This window comes from Colobus angolensis, unplaced genomic scaffold (assembly GCF_000951035.1).
Source record: "Colobus angolensis palliatus isolate OR3802 unplaced genomic scaffold, Cang.pa_1.0 Scaffold210, whole genome shotgun sequence".
NCBI classification, from domain to species: Eukaryota; Metazoa; Chordata; class Mammalia; order Primates; family Cercopithecidae; genus Colobus; species Colobus angolensis.
The window spans coordinates 1,721,817-1,748,166 of NW_012115267.1; the positions used below are offsets into that span (position 1 = coordinate 1,721,817).

Sequence of the window (26,350 nt, forward strand, 5' to 3'; positions counted from 1 at the left end):
TAGTCATATGCAAATCCATAATGGGGTATGCATGTATTATTTTAATTACTTTTGAAAAAAAGCTTACAAGGAAAGGAACATTCTTGGTGGGAAAACTTGTTTATCATCTTTTTTTAAAGCACAGCAAATAGATTTTTATTTATTCCTGTTCAAGTGTATGATGTAACATCCTTTAATCATATGAAGCTAGTTAATGACAAAGCTAGGATTCGTATCCAAGCAGTCTGTATGTGAAATCCACACTCTTAACCACCTCTCTGCCTGGAACTAACTCTGTGCCTGGAACTAACACTTCACATTAAACCAGCTACTCATAAGTGTACAGACAATAGCCAGAGAAAATCCAAGTTATCTCAGTACAGGCTACAGATGTCTTTGGAGCAGCAGCCAGATGACCCTGGTATGTAAGAGCTATCTTGTAAAGCTACTAACACTTCCATGGGGGAGTTGCTAGGAAACTGATATAGAGGATATCTTTAAATTACTGTAATTTTGCTGTCTTGTAATAAGTTGTTTTGCCTTTTTTTTTGTAAAGCTTTTTCTGATACAAGGTTGTTAGTACGATTGCAGCTGTTAGCATCATTGCCCATCTGTGGTTTTGTAAAAAAATATTCATCTGGGTTTCTAGATGGAACTTCAACACTAAGAGAACGCAACGCTTTTATAGAGAAATCTGGGCCCTTGGCACCATAGGCATTTCTGACATAAAAATAACTAATTATGTTTTGGTGAGACCAAAATGAGGAAATGACACTGCCTCAGCCAAACCACAGCTCTGGCTTGTGCTCATGGATTTGCAGAGGGGATCAAAGAATAACTAGACTTAGTAGAAATACTACCAGAATACCAAATATGGTGGAAGATCAATGGGAAGTATACAGATGGAATGACATACCAGTTCTAGTAGAAATATGGAACTTGTACAAGTTCCTGATTGTGTAATTTTCAGAGTGTCCATGCAACCCCCATAGGATAAGAAAGCAAACATCAGAACACAGCCCAAAAGATTGGTGTCCTTTGAGTTGGTGGCTTTTTGTGTATGTCAACGGTATAGCCTAAGAGAGTGCTATGTGCTCCCATTTTTGTAGTACTTGGGTATACTGTGTGCGTGTGTGTGTGTGTGTGTGTGCGTGTATAGACCGGGTCTCACTTTGTTGCCCAGGCTCATCTTTGATCTTGATTTTCTGGGATCAAGCAATCTCTTGCCTCAGCTTCCCAAAATGCTGGGATTGTAAGTGTGAGTGAGCCACTGTACTCGTCCAGGATATTATTTTTGTGAAAACACTTATGAAAATAAGATACGACATAACTGTGATCAACAATAGTTTAGAGATAGAGCTTATAAAGAATCCTGAATTATCAGATGAGGAAAGAATTAAACCTAATGTTTCTTTGCTTTAGATTCCCGTTATGTGCAGAATCATGGATATTTATTCCCAGTCCCTATCTTTGTCACAAAGGAAATTGTAAGGGGAAAGCTATCAATAGTGGCTGTGAGTTCATGTTAACACTTTATGCATGCCACGTAAGAGAACGGATCTAACATTCAAAGAGTGCTTATAAAACATCTAGGCTTTTAATCCTCCTGACAGTGCTACACTAAAGTCAAAATTTTAGGCTGGGAAGCATATCTATCAAGATTAGCCAACTAGTAATCAGAGATGTGACTTTCAAGCCCAGGTTTGTTTGACCTCAAGCTTTGCTCTTTCCACTGTGATATAGCACATTCCTCATGGAATTGTGTTTAGCCACAGAAGATTAGGTAATGGCATGTGGCCTTTCATGTTTGGAGCTCAACATTAGTCGGTATAAATCCACACTTCATAAATACTTAATGTTAAGTACTTTTCCTGCTTTCTGCTGGAGGGGAAAAAAGCAATTTCCAGTTGATTGAATGCATTTCCACACATGGTTTTCCAGTACAGTTTCAGGCAATTTAGTTTTTTTTTTTTTTCCGAGACAGAGTGTTGCTCTGTCACCTAGACTGGAGTGCAGTGGCACGATCTCGGCTCACTGCAACCTCTGCCTCCTGGGTTCAAGCCATTCTCCTGCCTCGGCCTCCCCAGTAACTGGGATTGCAGGCACGCATCACCACGCCCAGCTAATTTTTGTATTTTTAGTAGAGATGGGGTTTTATCATGTTGGCCAGGCTGGTCTGGAACTCCTGACCTCGTGGTCCACCTGCCTCGGCCTCCCAAAGTGTTGGGATTACAGGCATGAGCCACTGCGCCTGGCTGGCAATTTAGTTTTAAAAAATCTCTATCCAGCAGAGGCTTCCTTATTTTATTGTCATTTTTTTTTGTACTGATAGACACAACAGATGCATTTTGAGTAAGTCTGAACATCACTACTTTCTATGAGTAACTGGCCATTGGGAGACCAGATGAGATATTTCTTATGTCTCCCATTCCAGGAGGCCATTATTTAGGGGACACATGGCATGTGATGGACATCTAACATATCATGTTGGTCCACCTCTACTTCTCAATGGTTCTCTGCTCTACATCAAGAAGTTAAGATGAAAAAACAGAAGCATGAAGAAGAATGTTGTGGACTGATGCACTGATGTGCACGGATGTGAGTTGCACTGATATGAGTTTTCCTATCCAGCTACACTTTTTGTTAGGTATCTACTGTGAACAATGGCACAATTTTATCAGACAGCTGGATAATGTTAAGAATTATAATCTGTAACCCCAGATTACATGAAAATAAATGCCATTCGTAATACTAATTATGTTCCTGACCTTATTGTATTTAGTTAGTAACCCCAAATAAACTCATCTATTTATTTGAAAGGGAATATTAACATCACATAAATCATATTTAACAATGAACACATGAAACAATTTATCACCTGGTTTAATATTCTGCTTGACTCATCTAAATCTTGTTTCTCTTAGGTCACAGAATTTCCATCTGTGTTCACTCTATTGGAATAATGCTGTTTGTGTATACTTCTATAATGCCTGCTTTACTATTGAACAGTAGATATGGAGTCTTCAATGGGATTATCTCATTCACGGATACATCGTTTGATGGCAGAAAAAAAAAAGTATACATAGGTAGGGGAAAGACAGAAAAAGCAGTTGCTGAAAAATAGCACCTGATGGTGAGTAATGGACAGCAATCTGTAACCCAGGCTGGAGTGCAGTGGTGTGACCTCAGCTCACTGAAACCTCTGCCTCCTGGGCTCAAGTGATCCTCCCAACACAGACTCCCGAGTAACTGGGACTACAGGCGTGTGCCACTTTGCCCAGCGAATTTGTGTATTTTTTGTAGAGATAGAGTTTCACCATGATGGCCAGGCTGGTCTCGAACTCCTGGGCTCAAGTGATCCGCTGGTCTCCGCCTCCCAAAGTGCTAGGATTACAGGCATGAGCCACCGTGACCAGCCTAGCAATCAGGTTTTTATCTGTTTGGGATGTGGGAGAGGCTAAGCTAAACTAGAATTCAAAAGAAAGGAATATATTCATAATTAGTTAAACTTAGGGTGAAAAATAAAATTTCAGAGATAGCAGAATAGGAAAAAAATCATTATTTTAATAATTCACACTTATTGCACTATTATTTCAATTTTACAGAGGAAAACAGGCACAGAGTGATGAAATAGCTAGCTCATATATACACAACAAATGGCAGAGCTGGAATGCCAATCCTAGCAATCTAAACCAGTATTTAAAAACGAGGAATTAAAGCACATAGGGTGAGAAAAATTACAAGGAAGGGACAAGAGCTCAAGGGGACACCTGGAAAAGAAATACTATAATTTAAAAAATTACCAACGGGCTAATTATAGTTGTGTTTTACTGGCAGAGCGCTTTGTCTATGTTAGCTCTTTTAATCCCGCTAAGAATTCTGTGAGGTTGGTACTTTTAGTTCCATTTTTCAGACGAGGACGCTTAATAGATGACAATCGACACATTCTCTGCTTGTTGTGAGCTGCATCTCAACAGCTGGCTCTGTTTTCTGAGGGAAACAGAGCAGAGCAGGGCAAGCCGACTCAAAGTGAGAAATGCAGGAAATGTTTCTCATATAGGCAGGAGCTGGTTCCAGCATTCAAATCTCTCCAGCCGGCCCGCCACCACGTCACAAACCCCGCCTCTCAGTGACAAAGCCCCGCCCCGTTCCTTTGGCTGTTCTCAGAGCTCCCAATACTTCCCTCTTTCTCTTTGGCCCCTCCTACCCGCTAGCATCATTTCCTGTGCGCTGGATGCTGATTGGTCCGACGGTCGGAAGTGAGGGCGGGCGGTGGGGGCCGTTGCCGCAGTGACAGTGCTAGGGGAGTCCGAAGATGGCGGCGTCGCGTCGCTCTCAGCATCATCACCACCATCATCAACAACAGCTCCAGCCCGCCCCAGGGGCTTCAGCGCCGCCGCCGCCACCTCCTCCCCCACTCAGCCCTGGCCTGGCCCCGGGGACCACCCCAGCCTCTCCCACGGCCAGCGGCCTGGCCCCCTTCGCCTCCCCGCGGCACGGCCTAGCGCTGCCGGAGGGGGATGGCAGTCGGGATCCGCCCGACAGGCCCCGATCCCCGGACCCAGTTGACGGTACCAGCTGTTGCAATACCACCAGCACAATCTGTACCGTCGCCGCCGCTCCCGTGGTCCCAGCGGTTTCTACTTCATCTGCCGTTGGGGTCGCTCCCAACCCAGCCGGCAGTGGCAGTAACAATTCACCGTCGTCCTCTTCTTCCCCGACTTCTTCCTCATCTTCCTCTCCATCCTCCCCTGGATCGAGCTTGGCGGAGAGCCCCGAGGCGGCCGGAGTTAGCAGCACAGCACCATTGGGGCCTGGGGCAGCAGGACCTGGGACAGGGGTCCCAGCAGTGAGCGGGGCCCTACGGGAACTACTGGAGGCCTGTCGCAATGGGGACGTGTCACGGGTAAAGAGGCTGGTGGACGCGGCAAACGTAAATGCAAAGGACATGGCCGGCCGGAAGTCTTCTCCCCTGCACTTCGCTGCAGGTCAGAGACTTTTGAATTGTTTATTGAAGGTTTTGGGTTTGGGTGCAGGGTCCAGTTAGGACAAGAAAACAGGTTATTGTGATGGGACAAAGTGGGGGCGTGGTCATGGTTCTTCAACACCTCACCAGAAGACTAGAGGTGCCTTTCTTTTGATGGTGTCTGGGTGATGGGGGCGTGGTTGGGGGGGGATAAATGAATCCAAGAAATTCTTCAGTGGTTGCACAGTTTAGTTTTCGGTGTGCAGGAATAAAGTTAGATTTGGACAGCTTTAGAGTAGTTTTGTCGTTCGTGTGCTATTTCGTTTTTACAAAGGTATGTCCCTTGAGGACAGTCCAGACCAAAAGAGGTTTAATACAACCCAGCAAATGTTGGAGCATCTATTGTAGCCTTAGTAACCCAACGAAAGACAGAAATGAAGTTTATGAAAGTTTCCCTTCTTTTAAAGGAGTTTACAGTCTAGATGGGGAGACCAAAATATGCCAGTGTGAAACAACTGGAGAAGAATATTTGGATGCATTATATGATGATAGAAGAAATACAGGCTTTGGTATTGTGGCCACTATTATTTGTTGTGTAGCGGACCGTTTACCTCGTGTCAGTTGCCGCAGTTTTCTCATGGGCAAAAATCATAAAATGATGTTGTGCGAGCGTTTGGTGAGAAGTATCTGGCACAAAGTTCTCCCTCAAAAAGTGTGCATTTCTTAAGCTCTGGACCTCACACTTGTCTGTTTTTTTTTGTTTTTTGTTTTTTTTTGCAAATAGTTGATGATTTTCTCTCAAAGACACCTAATGTTTATAAAATAAAGAAAACTGTAAAAGAAAAACAAAGGACTGTAATTTCACTGCCTGGAGACTTACTGTTGATATTTTAAACATATAGGTAATAATGTTATATACATTAGAAACATTATATTAGAAATACATACATTGTCCCAAATAGGACAGAAAAATACAAAATGAAGGGCATCACACGCTCACAAACATCAAAGATAACACACCAAAGATAACTTCTGTTAAGTTTCTCTTACATTTCTAATATATATATGTGTCACTTCTTCAGTTTGTTCTGTTAATAGTAAAACTTGTTGACCCACTGTAGTATTATTTATTTTTACCACACTTAGGAGATGTGATTAACCATTTTACAGATGACAAAAGTGAAGCATATATCCATCGTTTAAATAAGTCCAGATTCACTCAGGAAATAGTAGAAATTGAGTTTGAATTCAGGCAGTTTGATTTTAGAGCTTGTGAAATCAAACTTAAACTGTCAGAACCCTGGATTAAGGTCACTCTTCATTTTTGTGAGTAATTGAAGTATAGAGTTCCCGATTTTTGGGAGAAATAGTAATGGGGAGGGGCTTATATGCAAGACAGTAGCTTTCATATGTTTTTTATTGTAGCCCATACTTAGAAATACATTTTACATTGTCACATATACAACTGAATCAAAAGCTTCTGGAAACAATACTTTCCCTTAATACATGTGTTGTCCTCTGATAATTTATATCTTATTCGATTTCATTTTTAGCAAATGCTGCTTGTGATCCATTAATGGGTCATGACCTGTGGTATGAGAAACACTTAAAGGAAATCATTATTAGGTCACTGGATTCATTCTTGATATACAGACACTACTTACTAGGAATGCAGTGGATTGAATCATAAACAGACTTTTGTCTATTTGTTTGCGCAAGGGTCTTCTTGTTTTAGATGAAATAGCATTTCTTTTTCTTTAGGCTAAATGAAAGGCCTAAGTCTGATTTTATAAATCAACAGAGGTGTCTACTTTTGCATACTTTATTCCAAGTTTGACTATTTTAACAAATTGTTTCACCAATCAGGTTATTTCTCACCATCCCACTTTATGAGTAATCACCAACAAATGATAGTTATACTTATGTGTATTAATGTATTTAGGATAAGTCACACAAAATAATGCTTATTTCTCAAATGACATGTCTTCTATTTGCCACAATAGTTACTTGTTATTCTGTTTCAGAGTTTTATGTACATCCAGATTAGCTAGAAGATAAACAATAAAACAGTACTGTAATTATGTTGTAGTTATGAGAACCTAACCTTGAATCGGCTTTTTAAGAAAATTTTTAGCTCAGTTGTGGAAAACACAATAATAAAGAATTCTCAATGATAGGAAAACATAATATCCTGTAGTCAGTTTGCAACACTTCCGTGATTGAATGCATAACATTAAAGTTTTATTAAACTTTAGTCTTCTTTATCATATATAGGCTGAGAAATGAAAAGAATTATCAGTGACTGGTTATTGTGATAGTAATTGAATTGTCATGGAATAGCTGTTTTAAAAATGAGAAATCGGTACAATCTCTTGAATGAAAAAATTTAAAAATTACAGTTTATTTGTTCCAGAAATATTTTAGTGTACTTAGATGATTGGATGTTCAATACTGACACAATTGTGTAATGGCAAGCCGTCTGTAAGCCTTATGGAGCTTACAGTCTAGTGGGGAAGCATAAACAACAACAAAAACCTGCAAAGTATATAGTGTCTAATCTGGAGTGACAGGAAACGTACATTATACCGTCTGTCCCAGTATGTAATAGGAGCTCTTATCCTTGTTTTAGAGCAGTTAAGGAAGTCCTTCTAGGTAGATTTTTTTTAAAGCAGGTATTAAAAGGGTGAGCTCAAGCTAGCCAAGCAAAGGTTGGAAGGGATGATGTTAACTAATGCTTTTATTTCTATTTAAAAATGAGTTTACAGTTCTATGGAATGAAATGAAACAATTTTGTTTTCTTTCCAACTTTTAGGTTCAGGGGTTATATGTGTAGGTTTGTTACATGGTTAAATTGCAAGTCTTGGGGGCTTTGGTGTACAGATTATTTCATCACCTAGGCAATGAGCATAGTACCAGATAGGTAGTTTTTTGATTTTCGGCCTCCCCCTACCCTCTACCTTCCACCCTCAAGTAACCCCCAGTGTGTATTATTCCCTTGTCTGTGTCCATGTGTACTCAAGGTTTAGCTCCCACTTATTTAAGTGAGAACGTGTGACATTTGGAAATCATTTTTAAAGATCTCAGATGTGGTATGAAACCATGTTTAAATCCTTATCACTTTATTTATATTACGTTAAGAATAACCATATTTTTTCCAGCAGGAAAATTAGGAACCCTTTCTATCCTATCTTGGATTGTGATAATTTGTTTGGAATATGGTTTAGAGACTGTGTTAGTAATGGAATCATCCTATCTGCAATTAAGACAAAATCTTGTTTCCGTTGTTGATACAGGTTCTCAAAATACTATTTTTGTTGTCTTCTTAAGATGGCTTTGTAAAGATGATCCATTCTTTTATTGTTGACTAGAATTTATATGAGACTTTTTCTTCCACAGATATGGTCCTTGACCCTGATTTTCTATTGTTTGAAGTACAGCAGTCAAAAGAGTTTTATAAATAGTACCAATTGAGAGTGATACCTCCTTAGTTTGGTATCTAGTAGTGACATTTTTGTTAAAGGACCCATATATTCTGATGAGTTTTCTTTTTATAGAAAAGTTCAAATGAGGTCTTTTTTCTTTTTTTTTCTGAAGGCTTTAGTAAAACATTAAATTCTGAGATTTTATAGTATTTACATGAAATCGAAGAAATCTTGAAATGGGCTTTCTGTTAACCTATACTACTTGGATTATGATAGGTAATGTGAGGTATTTTAAAATCAAAACCAGTTTCTTTTTTAATGGTATCCACTACCATACATATTTAACAATACAGAGATTTTTCAACTCATTCCTGACTCCTCTGGATTTTTCAGCATGGCCATGCTTGTCCTTTTTTTTTTTTTTTCTCGCCTTTGTACAAATGTTCCTGTTAAAAGTCACCATATACTCTAAATTGTTGCCTATCAGTGGGTAATAAAATGAGTCAGAATGCTTCAGTCTTACAGTGGGAATTACCTTACACTTTTCGTTGCCTGGCAAGATCCTTAATATTACTTGTAAGCAAATGCCCTGTCTCAAGATTTAAGAAGGGTCTAATTTGGTAATAGAAGAAAGGGACCTAGTTTCATAAATATCTTCCCAGACTTAAAATTGTTGATTATAAACTGGATTACATTTTACTTAGTGTTTTCTTAAAGCCGTACACTTTTCTTAAGGTACCTCTTTAAAAAAAAAAAGTTTAGAGAGAACTTTTAATTAGAAAGATGTGCAAAGTATCTATCTCTTTCTTTTACCTCAATGTACTACTCTTTGGAAGCAAATGATTTAAAGAACAAATTAGCTATTTGTAAGATGATATGTAAATTTATTGCTAATAGCAAAAAAATTGGTAACAAGCCAACTGTTCAACAATAGAGAAATGCTTACATAAATTATAATACTGTACAATTTCTATTACATGTGTATTCCTACATATGTGTTCTTTTATCCATCAACCATCTTTTTATTAAAGCACATCAGTGTAAATGGTAGGCATCTGTGCAGCTTCTCCAAATATGCTAATATGCATATCATTATCTAAGTTCACTATTTGTATAAAGATTTATCTTTTAGTGTGAAATCTGCAAATCTTAAGTACACATTCACTGAGTTTTGACAAATGCAGATACCTGTGTAACTCAAATTACGACTTTCCTTGTAGAAACTACAGAAAGTTCCCTCATACCCCTTATCTCAATCCTGTCACTATCCCTTTTCCCTCAGGCAGCCACCGTTCTGATGTTTTTTCCACTCTAGAATAAGAGTTGCCTGTTTTAGAATTTCATATAAATGCAGTCGTACGATATTTACTCTTTCTGTAAGACTTATTTTGCTCAGCCTAATGTTTTTAATTTTGTAACATGTATCAGTAGTTCCTTTTTACTGCTGAGTAGATTTCATTATATGAATATGCTGCAGTTTTGGTATCCCTTCCTCAGTTGATAGACCCTTAAGCTGATTCCAGTTTTGGCTATTATGAATAAAGCTGCAATGAACATTCTTATGAAATCCTTTTTGTGGACATGGATTTTCTTTCTCTTGGGCAAATACCTAGTATTAGAATCTCTGGGTCTTAGGGTAGTAGGTAAATATCCGGTTTTATAAGAAACTGCCAACACCTTTTTTTCCCAAAGTATGTGTCCCATTTTACATTCCCATCAACAATTTTTGATGGTGGTTGTTTGATTTTGCTCTTGTTGCCCAGGCTGGCGTACGAGGGTGCGATCTCGGCTCACTGCAACCTCTGCCTCCCGGGTTCAAGCGATTCTCCTGCCTCAGCCTCCTGAGTAGCTTAGATTACAGGCATCCACCACCACACCCAGCTAATTTTTGTCGTTTTAGTAGACACCGGGTTTCACCATGTTGACCAGGCTGGTCACGAACTCCTGACCTCAGGTAATGCATCCACCTCAGCCTCCCAAAGTGCTGGGATGACAGGTGTGAGCCACCTCGCCTGGCCTTATAGATCTTTTATGAAGTTTTGTCCTTTTTTTTTTTTTACTGGACACACTTCAGTTTTATTGGGTTATCTTTTATTATTGAGTTTAAGAGTACTTTATATGTTATGCGTACTAGTGCTTTGTGGGATAAATGTGCTGATATTTCCTCCCAGGCTATGGATTACTGATTAATTTTCTTAATGAGAGTCATTTGAACAGAAGTTTTAAATTTAATTTATTTATTTTATGGTTATTGCTTTCTTTGACCTGTCACCTGCATAAGAACTTTTATCTGGCCCCAAGTTATAGAAATTCTCATGTATGTCCTATAAAAATCTTTATGATTGGCAGGGCGCGGTGGCTCATGCCTGTAATCCCAATACTCTGGGAGGCCAAGAGGGGCGGATTACGAGGTCAGGAGATCGAGACCATCCTAGCTAACAAGGTGAAACCCCGTCTCTGCTAAAAATACAAAAAAAATTTAGCCGGGCGTGGTGGCGGCGCCTGTAGTCCCAGCTGCTTGGGTGGCTGAGGCTGGAGAATGGCATAAACCTGGGAGGCGGAGCTTGTGGTGAGCGGAGATAGCGCTGCTGCACTCCAGCCTGGGCGACAGGGCGAGACTCCGTCTCAAAAAAAAAAAAAAAAGAAAAAAGAAAAAAAGAAAAAGAAAAAAAGAAAATCTTTATGATTTTAGCTACATTGTATCACATGTGACTATATCCACTTCAGTATTCTTATGCTGTGCCTGGTAGTTTTCTGTTCATTTACTTTCAGTCTGTCTTTATATTTAAAGTGTGTCTATTATAGACAGCATATATCTGAGTGTTGCTTTTTAAGACATTCTGACAATCTGTTTTAATCTACCTCATTAACTAATATTGATACTTCCAATTCAATCTAAGAACTATAGGGTTTTTACTTACCTCTTATATGTTGCATCTGGCCATCATTTCTTCCATACTTGAGAACTTTTGGTTCTCAAGGACCTGCTAAGAGCTGTTAATATTGAAGGTCTGATGAGAATGGGAGTTTCTTTCCCGTGCCCGGCTGGTTTACTTTATTTTTGAACTGACAGAGACCATAGCTTTAAGGTTTCTTGAGTCAATCAGTAAATTCAAAACAAATTTTGTTCAGTTTGGACTTGTAGTTCATGGAAATCATCTGCTAACTACCAAACGCTTCTTCACTTTAAAAGAAAATCTACCACAGAAGAAAAAATATACAAGCCCAAATATCTGCCACCTACCAGCAGTTTAGTTTATACTGAAAAGGCAAAAGGGATAGAGAAAAAATTATACATCACGTTATTTCCCCTTTTCCAAAACCAGAATACATAAATAAATAAATAACTTGTCTAAATTGAATGGGGAGCTGACACACTCCAAAAAACAGCTTAAAAAAAAAAAAAGTTTAAGCTCACATTACTTTAATTCTATAAAGATACCTGAACAAACTGGCAAAACAAGTTTCGAGAAAAGAACTCAGTAACTCGCTGTGGGGAAAGCACACTTAAACATCTGATGAAGCCTTAAAAGAAAAACAATGGGCAGACAAAAACAAAACACCTGAAACTTTCTTCAATTACTCGAAATCAAAGTGATTTTTTTTTAATGAGCCCCAGAGTTATCCTGAGCTCCCAGACTTTAGTAGAAATCCCTAGGACACCCACCCTACTCAATTTTTCTTACAGATACAATGCTTTTTATTCACCAATAAACTAAAAGAGACTTTATCTATAAAATGCCCTTAGCACAATGTCTCCGGTTAAGGTTTCTGAGAAAATGTCTCATAGGTTATATAACCGGAGGTATAAATTTATGATGTTTCATAATTTAAATGCTACCACTGTAAAAGATGATCCTGCAGACCTTACTGAAAGACTTGATCTATTCTAGGCCAGAGCAGCATGTCCAACACAAGAAAAAGGGACAAGGGGGATTACCGTAACTATCTCAGACCTTTATTTTTATCCTTGACATTATTTAGTAATTAATTTCTGTAAAAATGAGCAGTGAAAGAAACTGACATCAAATACATACAAAATTCTTACAAGAAGAATTTGGAGAATTAACTTCCCCATAGACAATTAATACCTAATAGAAAAAGAATGCCCACAAAACAGACAAAATTATAATCAATTATTTTAACACTAGCTAAAAGAGAATATGAGAATGATACACAAGACATGGAAGTATATAGCATATGCCTGAGTTAGAAATAAAAGGAGAGAGTTCAGAAAATAATTCAAAATAAAAGAAAAAATAATTTCAAGAAGAAAAGACTAAACAAGAAAGAATACAAAATGGAAAAAAAATGCCACAGATGATACCTTATAGCAGAGGTCAGCAAACTACAACCCATACACCAAATCTGGCCCATCACCTATTCTCATAAATAAAATTTTACTGGAACACAATCACACTCATTCATTTATGAGCAAGATTATGAGAATGGAATATTTCCTGCCCTTAAGAAAGCTTGTAGTAAAAATGCAGTGTTTCTCAAACTTCAGCGCTCTTTTACATTCTTAAAAATAATTGAAGTAACTTTTGTTTATGTGGAATGTGTCTATGGAGACTTACCATATTAAAAATTTAAAACCAATATAATACTAGAAATTTAAAAAATAAAATGATAAACTCCATTCTATGTAAATATGTGTGTAAACATCATTCTTAATGAAAAGCAATTTTCTAAAGCAAATAATGAGAAGAGGCATTATTTTACACTTTGCAAGTCCCTTTAATGTCTGACTTAATAGGAGAGAGCTAATTCTCATCTGCTTCTACCTGCCAATCGTGGTGTATTGTTTGGGTTAGAGTATATGAAGAAAATCCTGCTTCAAACAGAAAATGCTGTTGGAAAAAGAAGAAATATTTTAATAACATTGTCAGATAATTTTGCATTTTTTCTCTTTGATTCTACACCCTCACTTGATAAGTAGTAGTTTCCTAAGGGGTAGGTGCAATGTAGAATCTGAAGCCAAATCAGTGAATTTTTTTATGCTTCTGCTATGTTAGAATTCATTGTTAGAATCCAGAAATAGGTATACCTGTGCTTGGTCATTTAGAAAATACTGGTTCTTGAAGCTATGCAGATATTCCAAATGTTGACACATTTTTACTTTTTAATAAAAATAATAAGCATAATTGTTAATATTACCACCAATCTCATCAGAAAAGTATTTTAGAATTGGGAAACTGTTCAGCTTATAGCGACAGTTGCAAGTATTACAGAATTCTAATATTTCCTTGAAAGCTCAGATTTTATCATTGGGAACGAATACCACTTGGTTTCCTAAAATATTCTAATAATTCCTGTCATCACACCCTGGACAACATCAGCTATTACCATAGTTTCTTAGTGGGGACATAGCTCCATAGCATGTACAAATCTGAAGTGCATAGGGAGTTGAATTTTTACAAAGTGAATACACCTGGGTAACTAGCGCCCTGCTCAAGAATCAGAACATTCTCTGCAATCCATAAGCTCCTGTCCTGTGTCTTTTGAGTCATTACCCCTCTACCACTCAGATTTTTGTCTGTTTTGAACTTGTGATAAATGATACTATATAGTCAGTACTATTTTGTGGGAGATTCATCTATCTTATATAGTTGTTGTTTGTTCATTTTCATTGTGTATAGAATTCTGTTGTGTGAATATACCACTACTTACCCATTCTACTGTTGAGTATTTGGGTGGTTTTTATGTGTGTTCTATTATAAATAGTGCTTCTATGAACATTTTTGTACATGTCTCTAAACGTCAACATTGAAAACATTTTAGTTGTTTGATAAAACCAATACTTAGTAAATTTGTGATTCTTAGGTCACTGTTTTACTTTTAAAAGACAATTGGCATTTACTTTTTGGCATTGTATCTCTTCCTATTCTTTTTTTCTTTTGCCTTTTGGTGTCTTTGTTATCTGTGCTTTGTTAAAGTCATTGCGAATATTTTCCTGGCTTGTTTTAAAATTTTATCTGTAAGCTTTTGAAATCTGTTGCCTTAAAAAGCATTTTTTAAAATCTATAAACTTTTCAAATCTGTTGCCTTAAATTTTGTTTTTTTTCTTCTATTGCTTCCTCTATCCTGAAATCATGGAACTGTCCACTTAATTTTGTTATGGTTTCATTTTGACATTTTACACCTTGATCTATTTTAAATTTCTTTTGCGATACATTTAGAGGTAAATATTTTAAAAATTGTTCTTTTCTAAGCAGGTGCCAGAGTTTTTTTGAACCATTTATTGAATAATAAACTCAGGCTGGGTGTGATGGCTCACTTGTAATCCCAGCACTTTGGGAGTCCAAGGTGGGAGGTTCACTTGAGCCCAGGAGTTTGAGACCACCCTCAGCAATAAAGCGAGATCCCCGTCTCTACAAAAAAAATTAAAAAGCTGGCCGGATGTTGTGCTGTACCCCTACTGACTGTGATGGGGATAGCACCAGGTTCCAGAGGCCAAAAAAGAGACCCTGAGCCAATGAATGAAACATAATGTGTCCTGGGGGCTAAAATACAGGGGAGAGATTCCAGTCGCGTGGGCTGGGCAGAACCACCAGTCCATTGCTGGTGTGGTGGACAGAATTACCACATGGCCCAGTGGCATTAGGATGGGTAGAATCACCAACTGCTTGCAAAGAGCATGCAGTTAATACAGTATTTTCACTTAACAGCCTCCCCCAACAACCTCCACTTGGCAACCTTTAACCCAAAACGAAGCGCCTCAATCCTCAGTATGGCCCATGTTCCATTCCACAGGATGGACTTGGAGCTCAGTGTCCCTTGTAGATAAGGAATGGATCTCCAGGTTGACCACTCTCGGATTCCCTAGCTTGGAACTGTGACCACACATTCAGGTGCATCTGCCATACAGTGTCATTCTCAGGGTATGCTCAGGTCAGATCATTGCTGTCACATGCATCTGCCGTGTACCCAGTGTGGTGGGACGCCTGTAGCCCCAGCTACTAGGGTGGCGGAGGTGGGAGGATCGCTTGAGCACCGGAAGTCAAGGTTGCAGTGCGCTATGATCATGCCACTGCACTCCAGCCTGGGCAATAGAGCAAGACCCTGTCTCTTAAATAAATAAATACAAATCAACCATTAAAATAGAGGTAGATTTTCTTTTTAAAAAATGATGTTCAGGGACATTTTGCTGCATTTTCATTTGATGTCTAGTTACTGTGATTCATTCATTGTCCTATGGTTAACCTTTGCCCCCCTACTGCGGCCTTCAGAGTAATCTCTGCAACCAATTCTATGTTGGATTTGAGGAAGCTAGACCAAAAGCTCTCCGCAGAATTTCCAGAATCTTTGCAGCCTTTTTTCCCTTTTGGCTGCCAAGATTGATGTATATATAGGTATCTATCTATACTTAGCAGTTTTCTTAACCTGTATCTAAGTTCATGTAGCAGAAATTTGAATTATGTCGCTTTGGTAATGGTCTTAGTCTTCACGCTGACATACGTAAAATAAAGGACTTGTACTTTGGATATACTGTATTGGTTTTGAGGGATGATCTGCTTCTCTTCATGATTTCTGTGGCAGAAAGTTAGTTGATTTCAGTTTGGCTTTTTTTTTTTTTGCGACGGAGTCTCGCTCTGTCGCCCTGGCTGGAGTGCAGTGGCGCCGTCTCGGCTCACTGCGAGCTCTGCCTCCTGGGTTTACGACATTCTCCTGCCTCAGCCTCCCGAGTAGCTGGGACTACAGGCGCCTACCACCACTACCAAACTACCACTGGCTAGTTTTTAATATTTTTAGTAGAGATGGGGTTTCACCGTGTTAGCCAGGATGGTCTCGATCTCCTGACCTTGTGATCCGCCCACCTTGGCCTCCCAAAGTGCTGGGATTACAGGCGTGAGCCATCGCGCCCGGCTGATTCCATGTTGCTGCCATTTTTAGTCTCTTATTTCTTTCTCTCTGTTTGAACCATTCTGAACTTTTTTAGGTATTTGAATATAAAGAGTTTCTCACCTCTTGATTTACTGTGCCTTACTCTGTTTGGAACATTTATTCCTATCCTTTTGTCTGGTAAATTGCTTATTCCTCAGATCTTAGCTCAAAATATCCCTTTATTAGGGAAGCTCTCTATTCCAGACTTGGTTTTCTTTGTAACCCTATATTGTAATTATTTGTTAGGGTGATTATTAGTCAGTGTTAAGTCTTGAGAGAGGATAGATTTGTACTGAGTTAATTCATGATATATAGACACATGCTCACACACTTACTACTGAATTCATTTTTGTCATGAATATTTTTAACCAGGATCTTTCTGTGTTCACCTTAGAGATTTTGCATGTCTGAGATTATTTTAATTTCACTTTTACATGGAAATAAAGTTAGCTATATATGAAATTAAGTATCAAAATATCTTTTCTCATAGTTAAGGTTGACTTCAGTCAACTGATTGTTTTTTGTTTTTAGCTGATTCATTTTCTTTCTGAAAGACTATAGCCTTTATTGTTGTTAGACTTTGCTACAAACTGTCCATGCTGTTTGGCACTCCATGACTGTATTAATCTGAACTTTTACTTCTTCCTTTAATTATTGGAAGTCTTGTAATTATTTCTATAATATTTCCTCTCTTCCCATCCTCTCTCTCTCTTATGTTTTCTCTCAGGGAGTTGTCTTCCATTTCATGTCACAAGTCTTTCCCTAATTCCTAGTTTTGGGACTATTCACTATAGCAGATACATTTTCTCCATGAAATACAGTAAAACAGAAAACTTTGAAGAACTTTAGAAGATAGACCTGTACAAGAAAGTGAGTAGAACTAGAAGGTCACGTTGAGATGGGGCTGTTGTGCTATGTATACCCCTCTATAATTTTGAGGTTGCCTCCTACACATCAGCCAAAATACAGTTGTCATTCAGATTTTTAGTTTAGCAAAATTGTGAATTACCGTGTTTAGTGGGTCTTTAGAGAACTCATAAGTGTCTGAACTGCTAGTGTTCAACTAGTGAATGGCAAGTCTGTTGGCCAGGAAAAACCGTTTTTTAAAACTCATAGCTATTGCGTAAATGTGTCATAGCTGAATTTTGTTTCATTGAAAGCAATATTTTCATTGTTAAGAATTTTTGTTTTGCCTTTTATTTTGGATGAAAGTGGATTGATAATACTTAAGATAGGGAAAGTAATATTCATATTATATATATATAGCAAGCCATTCTCATATTTTAGATTCTAGTTTTTCCTAATGTTTCTAAAGATAATGATGAACAAGTCACATTTGTCACCAAGTGCCTTTTTATCTTTCCCAACTCAGCTTCTCTGATATCATTTATGTCGGGTATTAAAAGAAAAACCTTAGTCAAATTAAATTTAACAGTTTAATTGAGCAAAGAATGATTCATGAATCAAGCAACCTCCAGAGCCAGAATAGGTTCAGAGTAATTCCGGGGCTGCTACATGGTCAGGTAACAATTATGGATAGGAAAGGTAAGTGATGTACAGAAGACAAAAGTAAGGTATAGAAGGAGCTTGATTGCTTACAGCTTATTGTTTGCCTTATGTGAACACAGTTTGAACATTTAGCTGCCTTTATGTGAATCCTCGTGATTGGTACAAGAATAGGTTACATTCAGTTTACATATCCAGTTAGATGTATGTATGAAGAAACCTTTAGGCCTAACGTAAAATATGTAAGGAGGCAACTTGAGGCTAAATTAAATTTAATTTAGGAAAATAGATATATATGAGAGAGTTCCATGAGTTATTTTTCTAGACAACCCCAAACTTAGTTTACAGTTACTTTATCTTTTGGGTGTAATGGGATATTTTTCACTTAAAAAGCATGGGAGATGTAATATAAATGTTCTCATTTGGTATGTAAGTGTAGGTTAAAAGATTAATAGTTCAAGTGATATACAGTGGTTGGACTTTTGCTGACAGTCCAGTTAGGGGAAAAATGACTTTAAGATGTGATTTTGCTGCCATAGATAATAACGTCAGTTTAAAATACTCCGAACACCTGAGATTTTTATCTTTTATTCAATTTCAGAAGTCATAGTTGTCAGTTATATGATTTAATATTGGCCATCATTGTTCTGTGGAAGCTTTAATTTTAGGCAGGTTTAAAATGCTGAACATAAGGGAATGGGGAATAGATACCAGTGACCTTAAATTTGATATTGAAATATTTTTGAAAGGCCTTAATCACCTCTTTACTGTTAGAATAAGGAAAATTGTTAAGTATATTGGGATTTGGCTGTGTGTTAGGAATTTGTGTTTCCTCACTGCCAGCACACCACATACTATATTTTTAAATTGCTTTGAATATGTAATATAGTGTCATTATTTCTCATGAACTGTTTGGGGAAAAGAATGTGCTGAAATTTACACATTATATTACTTGATATAGTCGTTCGGGAAAAGTAGTTCATCGGGGTACTTCTTGTTGCTACCTGCTTTGCCTGACCCTTCCTCAACTGGCGCCTCTAAAAATAGAGTTGCTTAAGCTAGAAACCTGAGAGCCAGTCATCTTTGCTTTAAAACCTATCCGTTTCTTTCTTCTTTGACCCAGCTATACTTTCACTCTTTTTTTCCAACCCACTATCAATTCTTGCCCAGACTACTGCAGAATTTTTCTTGACTAGTCCCTCTGATTTTGCTCTTCACTTCAGTCTGTATTTCACATAGCTGACAGATGATCCTTTTAAGATTTAAATAGAATCAAGTAATTTCCTTAATAAATGGTTTCCCACGTACTTATAATGAAATCCAGTCTTCTTACCCTTGACTTACAAAGCTGTTACGAATACTGTTGGTTATGTACCCCAAATTTATTTTCTTCTAATTCTTCACTAACAGATCTTAGATTTCGTTCAAGGCAGTAGTGTGTCTGGCTATAAAAGACTTGATTTTTTAGCCTTTTTAATTTTTTTGGTAGCTGGACAGATGACAGATTTTTGGCCAGTGAACTATATATGAAAGTATCTGGAGATGCGATTTCTTCCTTAATAATAAAAAAGTCAAGAGAGAAAGCTCTCGCCCCCACCCCTCGCCCCCAACCCTTTACTCACTCTCCCTTGTCTGAGAACCTAGATATGAGGCTTGGAGATACAGCACTCTTGTGACTGTGAGGTAACAAGCAAGTGGAGATGCTAAGAATGTCAGAGTGGAAAGATTCTAAGGAGCTCCTAATACCGTTGATAAACTGCTATGTGTGCTGGGATTGCCTTTGTCTTGACAAATTGTGTGAGACAAGTGAATCTCTCCATTTTCTTTTTTTGTTTGTTTGTTTTTTTGAGACGGAGTCTGGCTCTGTCGCCCAGGCTGGAGTACAGTGGAGTGCTCAGCTCACTGCAAGCTCCGCCTCCCGGGTTCACACCATTCTCCTGCCTCAGCCTCATGAGTAGCTGGGACTACAGGGGTCCGCCACCACGCCCGGCTAATTTTTTGTATTTTTAGTAGAGACGGGGTTTCAGCGTGTTAGCCAGGATGGTCTCGCTCTCCTGACCTCATGATCCGCCCGTCTCGGCCTCCCAAAGTGCTGGGATTACAGGCGTGAGCCACCGCGCCCAGCTGGTAATTTTTTAAGAGGAACAAGGTGGGTCAATTCTACCCTACTAGATATCTAGACTTATCTTAAAGTTAAACTAACAAATAGACAAACTGACTAACCAAAAAGAAAAGGAAAAATAAAAATAAAAATTTTAACTCACACCATAGTTAGAAGTTAATTAAATATCTAAATGTGAAAGAATTATAATCTAGATGAAATGTAGGAACAGTATAGGAATCGGAAAGTTTTCCTTAAATTTTATATATAAAGCACAATCCATGTAGGAAAAGATTAATGTTTAGAATATGTAAAGAACGCTTGCAGAATCATAAGAAAAAGACAAACAGCCCAAAGGAAAATGGCCAAGACAATGAACTGACAAGAGGTGAAATGTGAATACTTAGTAAACATAGGAACAGATGCTTATATCAATTTGCACGGGTTTAACTATGAGTATTTTAAAACTTCAGCTGACTTAAAGCCTAAGGACATTTATTTTACTGCTTGATAAGAAGTGTAGAGGTAGGAAATTCAGGAGTTGGTTTCAGTTCTGTGAACATAGTAAGCGTTCTATGCCTGCTTAAAAAAAAATAATTCTCTTGAATTTTCTAACTGTTGGGAGGAAGGGGAAGAGGAGGAGAAAGGGCACTCTTCCTCCCACACCTTCTGTAGGAGGTGTAGAAGAGAGAAAAATATTTCCAGAAGCTTCTAGATTTTCCCATCTGTCCTCATTGCCGGTCACTGGCAGAGCAGAGTGAAATTACCTGATTGACTTAATTAGAATTCCTTCCCTGGACTGGGGAAGGGCTGGCTTTCTCTTAGTATATTATTTCCTGCCCAATTCCCAAGCAAAATTGAGCCTGAGCAAAATCGAGTCTTTCTGTTGGCCAGTGGATTAGTTCATTCTCACACTGCTATAAAGAACTACCTGAGACTGGGTAATTTATGATATAAATTTTATGAATGAAAGAGTTTTAATTGACTCATAGTTTTGCAGGCTACAGGAAACTTGGGTGGGAGGAGGCCTCAGGATATTTACAATAATGGCAGAAAGCAAATGGGAAGCAAGCATGACTTACCATGGCAGGGCAGGAGAGAGACAGCAGAAAGAGGGAGGTGCCATCCCTCTCCCCTTTTTTTTTTTTGAGATGGAGTGTCGCTCTGTTGCCTAGGCTGGAGTACAGTGGGGTGATCTCACTGCAAGCTCCATCTCCCGGTTGCCACCCACTTTTAAACCTCTGGATGTCATGAGAATTCACTCATGTGACAGCACTAGGGGGATGGTGCTAAACTATTAGAAACCACCCCCATGATCCAATCACTTCCTGCCCGGCCCCTCCTGCAATACACGGGGATTCCAATTCAAAATGAGATTTGGATAGGGACACAGAGCCAAACCGTATCAGCCAGTAGGATGGATTATGGTTATCAACCTTCCACTAATATAAATTGAACCATATGATATTGACAATAATAATGTGAATATATGAAACATATTCTAATCACATAGAATATGAAATACATAATATATAAATAACATGAAATGTATAAAATATAAATACATAAACACAAGTGTTTAAAAACACACATTGAAAAGTATATAATAAGCATGATAAAACAAACTGAATTTATGTAATAGTATCTCTGGGGAAGCAAAGAGGGGACTAGGATTGAGGGAGAGAGTCCAACTGTATTCATATATTTAATTTTCTCCATTGATCTCATTAAATCCTCATGATACTGGACTTTGCGTAATGTTGTTGTTCCTTGACTTCCATGATGTTGTACTTTCTTAATATTTCTTACCTTTCTAAGTGTTTGCCTCATCCTTAGACTGCTTGAGACTCTGACTCCCCCAAACCCCCATTTTTGTCTGAAAACTGATACTTCTTATAAAATTCTGGTTTTATATTCCCAAGTGCTTGTATTCCCACTCATTTGCCGTATTGTTTCCTCAAACTCAATGAATTCAAGCTTGAATTGTTTCAGTTCACCACCCATTTCATATTGTTTGACCACTAGCCCCAAGAATAGATATTTTGGCATCATCTTTACTTCTTCCTTTTCAAAATTCCCTTTGACTAAGCATTCACCACGTATTTCTCATACCTATACATTCACCCCCAATTTCCCTAATAAAGTGCTGTGCATTGTGATTTGTCTTAGATTCGGTTATCGCCAGTATGTATGTATGTATTTATTTATATTTTATTTTATTTTATTGAGATGCAGTCTTGCACTATTGCCCTGGCTGGAATGCAGTGGTATGATCTCAGCTCACTGCCACCTCCGCCTCCCAGGTTCAAGTGATTCTCGTGCCTCAGCCTCCCAAGTAACTGGGATTACAGGCGCCTGCCACCACACCTCGCTAATTTTTGTATTTTTAGTAGAGATGGGGTTTTACCATGTTGGCCAGGCTGGTCTTGAACTCCTGACCTCAGGTGATCCACCCACCCCGGCCTCACATGGTGCTGTGAGGGTGTGAGCCACTGTACCTGGCCTACCAGCAGTATTTAAATAACCTTTGTTTCTATGAATGTAGAGATGAGTTTCTATATACAGTTTTGTCTTGTGAAGCATGAGGGGAAAGTGAGTTCCTGGACAAGTCTTGTCATATTTATTCTGTGTTCCTAGCACTGTTGTACAGCACATATTAAGTGTTTAGAAAACGTGTTTTTGAATGAAAAGCCCAAAGACTAAAGGAAGAGCTTCCTTAGTTCTAAATTCTGTGAAATGAGTCAGTTTGAATGAAGCGAATGTTTCTTTTGTTTTACTCCATTTGCTATAGAGTGCAGTACTTCAGTTGTTCATTCTTGTTGATATTGTTACAGATACTCTAATGGTTCTTTTTACAAAATCAAATCTATATACAAGACATTTTTCCCTTTCTTTTTAGGTTTTGGAAGGAAGGATGTTGTAGAACACTTACTACAGATGGGTGCTAATGTCCATGCTCGTGATGATGGAGGTCTCATCCCGCTTCATAATGCCTGTTCTTTTGGCCATGCTGAGGTTGTGAGTCTGTTATTGTGCCAAGGAGCTGATCCAAATGCCAGGGATAACTGGAACTATACACCTCTGCATGAAGCTGCTATTAAAGGGAAAATCGATGTGTGCATTGGTAAGTATCATTTGATAATATCTGAATTTTAAATAAAGGTTTATTGTTTTTTTTTTGTAGTATAAATAGTGTTTCCTCAGAATAGGTAAGGAGGGGTTTATTGCTTCTTCTAGAAGCAGTTCTTTTCCATCAAAAGGTAAATAGATGGTAATCTGAAGTTACTTAGGGGAAGATTCACAACATTAACTTTCCAAATGCAGTCAAATGCCAGCTGATGTGAAACTCAATTTTGATGGATTACTGTTCAGATTTAGTTAATTTACAGTCTGTTTTAAAGACTGGACATTTTCTATCTTACCATCAATCACAGCCATTATAAAGTACAAATTCTACTGAGTTGGATGACAGTTGAACACTTGAGGTTGATTAAAGGAAACTCATCTAGTACAGTAGTTCCCCCTTATACGGGGTTTTGAGTGTTTTGAATACAGTAGTTCAGAACTTAATATTTTCAACATGTGCCACAGTCATGAGAAAAAGCAATTTCAAACAAATTGGACTTTTCAATCATTTTAGGTGTCTAGATGAAATGAAGCTGTATTCAATTAGCATTTTGTTCTCTCATATATATATTCACATTTTGCTTTGCTGTATATACAATTTTTTCTTTTGAAATCTAAAGTAAGCTTCTAGAGGGCAAGTACAATTTCTGTTGAGTGTGTCATCTGTTGCTTGATACTTGAGATAGTGGATGTTTGTTTAGCCATGGCAGGCTGATTTACATAATTGTCTTCCCAGATGTCATCCACTTTAGCATAATCAGTTCTTTAATGATGCAACTAAAATAGATATGTCATTTTAAAAGATATAGTGGTGGTGCTTAATAATGCTTAAGATTATTCCCTCCTCATAGCCGTCTATTGCAGCTTCTAATATATTTTTCAATATTCCTCAAATTATTGCAATGCCTGACAAACTATTTTTTAAAAAATCACATTCTCTGTCATTATCCTTTGTTACTTCAGCACCACTAACATGACCTTTGAATATCCCCTCCTTTCCGTTTTTTCACATTTTCCAGTTTCAGTTGACTCTCCCATTTCCTCCTGAGTCTCTCACTAACGTAGCCACATCCTGGACCAAGTCATTACATAAAACTACCTTGAGAAGCTTCAACTTTCAACATCCTCTCTCTGACTGCAAAGCCTCTTAAGTTCCTTGCTTTTGTAAACGATAAGTATTATTGAGCTTGGAATGTATTTCCTACATAGTCTTCTAGACTTTCAGCTTCTCTGCTGTCACTGCTTCTTGCTTCACCTTGTTGTCACAGCCACTGGATTTTTCTCAGTCATTAGTCAGAATTTTATACTGTTCTCACTTGGTTAAAATATTATCCTTTCCAGTCTTCAGTCTTCTGTTTTCCCGCCTCTACCTCCGAAGTTTTCATTTTATTAGTCTTTTGAATGTCTTATTGAAATTAGTATTTCTGTCCTCCTCCTCTTAATCCCTCTTTTAAAAGTCCATAATGCAAATGCTCTTTTTATCGAGGTTCTATTGAAATAAAGGACTAGATATCGGGCTTGAATTTTTAATGAATGGATCCCTGCAGCACTCTACTTCCTCAATTCTCAGTAGGCTTTGGCACATATTGTCTTCCTTCTGTTTAAGTTCTTGTGCCTTATAAAAGTTGAGGGAAGGGGAAGGGCACCTTTGAAATTATACTCAAAATATAAATGAGGATATAGTTGCTATTAAAGTATGTATCATAGTTATTATGGGAGTCAAAATTGGTTGTAAACCCTGGTATACTTAATTAGCTTTCAGAAACCTCTTAGGAGGTTTATTCTCAGGTTCACTGAAACCTGTAATAGCTTATATATCTTACTTTCTGGATTTTGAATATGGTTAAGGAATTCTGAGGTTTTTCTCTGTAAGGTAGAGTTCTACTTTGGGACAGCTGGATTAAAAAAAAATTGGAAGCTTTTTTTTTTTCCTTTTGCTGGAGTAATAGTTTTTGAGAGATTAGTATTCAAAATTGATTTTTAAAAGGTTTTTGTCTAGATGATGAAATACTGACCTGATTTTTATAAAGATTAATCATATCTCTGGATGTGGGGTAGAATAGCAAGCACATTTGATATTTTTAAAAAGCTAGAGCCCAGGCAAGCCACATGACCACCAGCGTATGGGAGACATCAGGGCAGATTGCTATAAAGCACATGCTCCAGGCTTATGCCCTGACCCTACCAGTTTCTAGCTTTGTGAGGCCATGGGCCGCTTCTTGACAACTCTGTCTTATATGGAAAGTGGGAATACTATTCTTCACAGTGTTCCTGAGAGGATAAGCTAGTACATGTAAAATATTTAGAAGAGTACCAGGTAGAGTGCACATTCATTGAATGTTAATTGCCATTATTAATTACTATTATTATTGTTGGTGCTAAAATCTTAGCCTGAATTATGCTACTGAGTAGTGTAGAATTCCCATTTCCTCTGTTTGTCCTTTATTGACATTTCTTAAAAATGTCCATTTAGGGCCGGGGGCGGTGGCTCATGTCTGTAATCCCAGCACTTTAGGAGGCTGAGATGGGTGGATCATGAGGTCAGGAGCTCAAGACCATCCTGGCTAACACAGTGAAACCCCGTCTCTACTAAAAATGTAAAAAAATTAGCCGGGTGTGGTGGTGGGCACCTGTAGTTCCAGCTACTTGGGAGGCTGAAGCAGGAGAATGGTGTGAACCCAGGAGGCGGAGCTTGCAGTGAGCCGAGATGGTGCCACTGCACTCCAGCCTGGGCTACAGGGCGAGACTCCGTCTCAAAAAAAAAAAAGAAAATGTCCATTTAGAAATCTTGAACCCATGTGTTTCTTTCATAGATGCTTTTTACCATCAAAAAGAAGAAAATTCAAACTGAGATTATTTTTTAAATCAACTTGAAATGCTTGTATAATTAAACTATTTAAGACTGAGGTCTTAGGAATGTTGAAAGTTTTTATACTATAATGTTGAATTGAATTTACCTCAGAAATCAACACATTTTCTGCCTTTAGAACTTACACATTTATCTTTGCTTCTCTCTGCCCTTCGAATATAGTCTCCAAAAACACTAAAATAAATAGCTTTTCTGAATATATGCTATGTGAATTTTTTTTCTTTTTTGAGACAGAGTCTTGCTGTGTCACCAGGCTGGAGTGCTGTGCCTTGATCTCGGCACACTGCAACCTCCGCCTTCTGGGTTCAGGTGATTCTCCTGCCTCAGCCTCCCAAGTAGCTGAGCGTGAGTCACTGTGCCCAGCCTGTATGGTTTTTTGAGACTGTTTTGAGACTGTTAGTGCTTGAGAATTTCATTTTAAAAGCAAATTATAAGCATACCTTTCATGGAGTCTGATACAAGATCTGGGAGTTGGCCGGACGCGGTGGCTCAAG

At 38.1% G+C, this 26,350-nt stretch overlaps 1 protein-coding gene across 2 annotated transcripts in view; it reads left to right on the plus strand.

Moving 5' to 3' along the window:
• The first annotated feature begins 3,561 nt into the window (after positions 1–3,561).
• The window catches only part of TNKS (tankyrase, TRF1-interacting ankyrin-related ADP-ribose polymerase), a 220,893-nt gene continuing 198,104 nt past the window's right edge, over positions 3,562–26,350 (plus strand). The window contains exons 1-2 of one of the 2 annotated variants that reach the window (XM_011942810.1): positions 3,562–4,967; positions 22,761–22,985. In XM_011942810.1, coding sequence (XP_011798200.1) covers positions 4,295–4,967; positions 22,761–22,985 — 898 coding nt within the window. In that variant the 5' untranslated portion in view covers positions 3,562–4,294. Of the gene's footprint in view, positions 4,968–19,501; positions 19,910–22,760; positions 22,986–26,350 lie in introns of those variants that run through there. The other variant, XM_011942811.1, reaches the window with a different exon arrangement.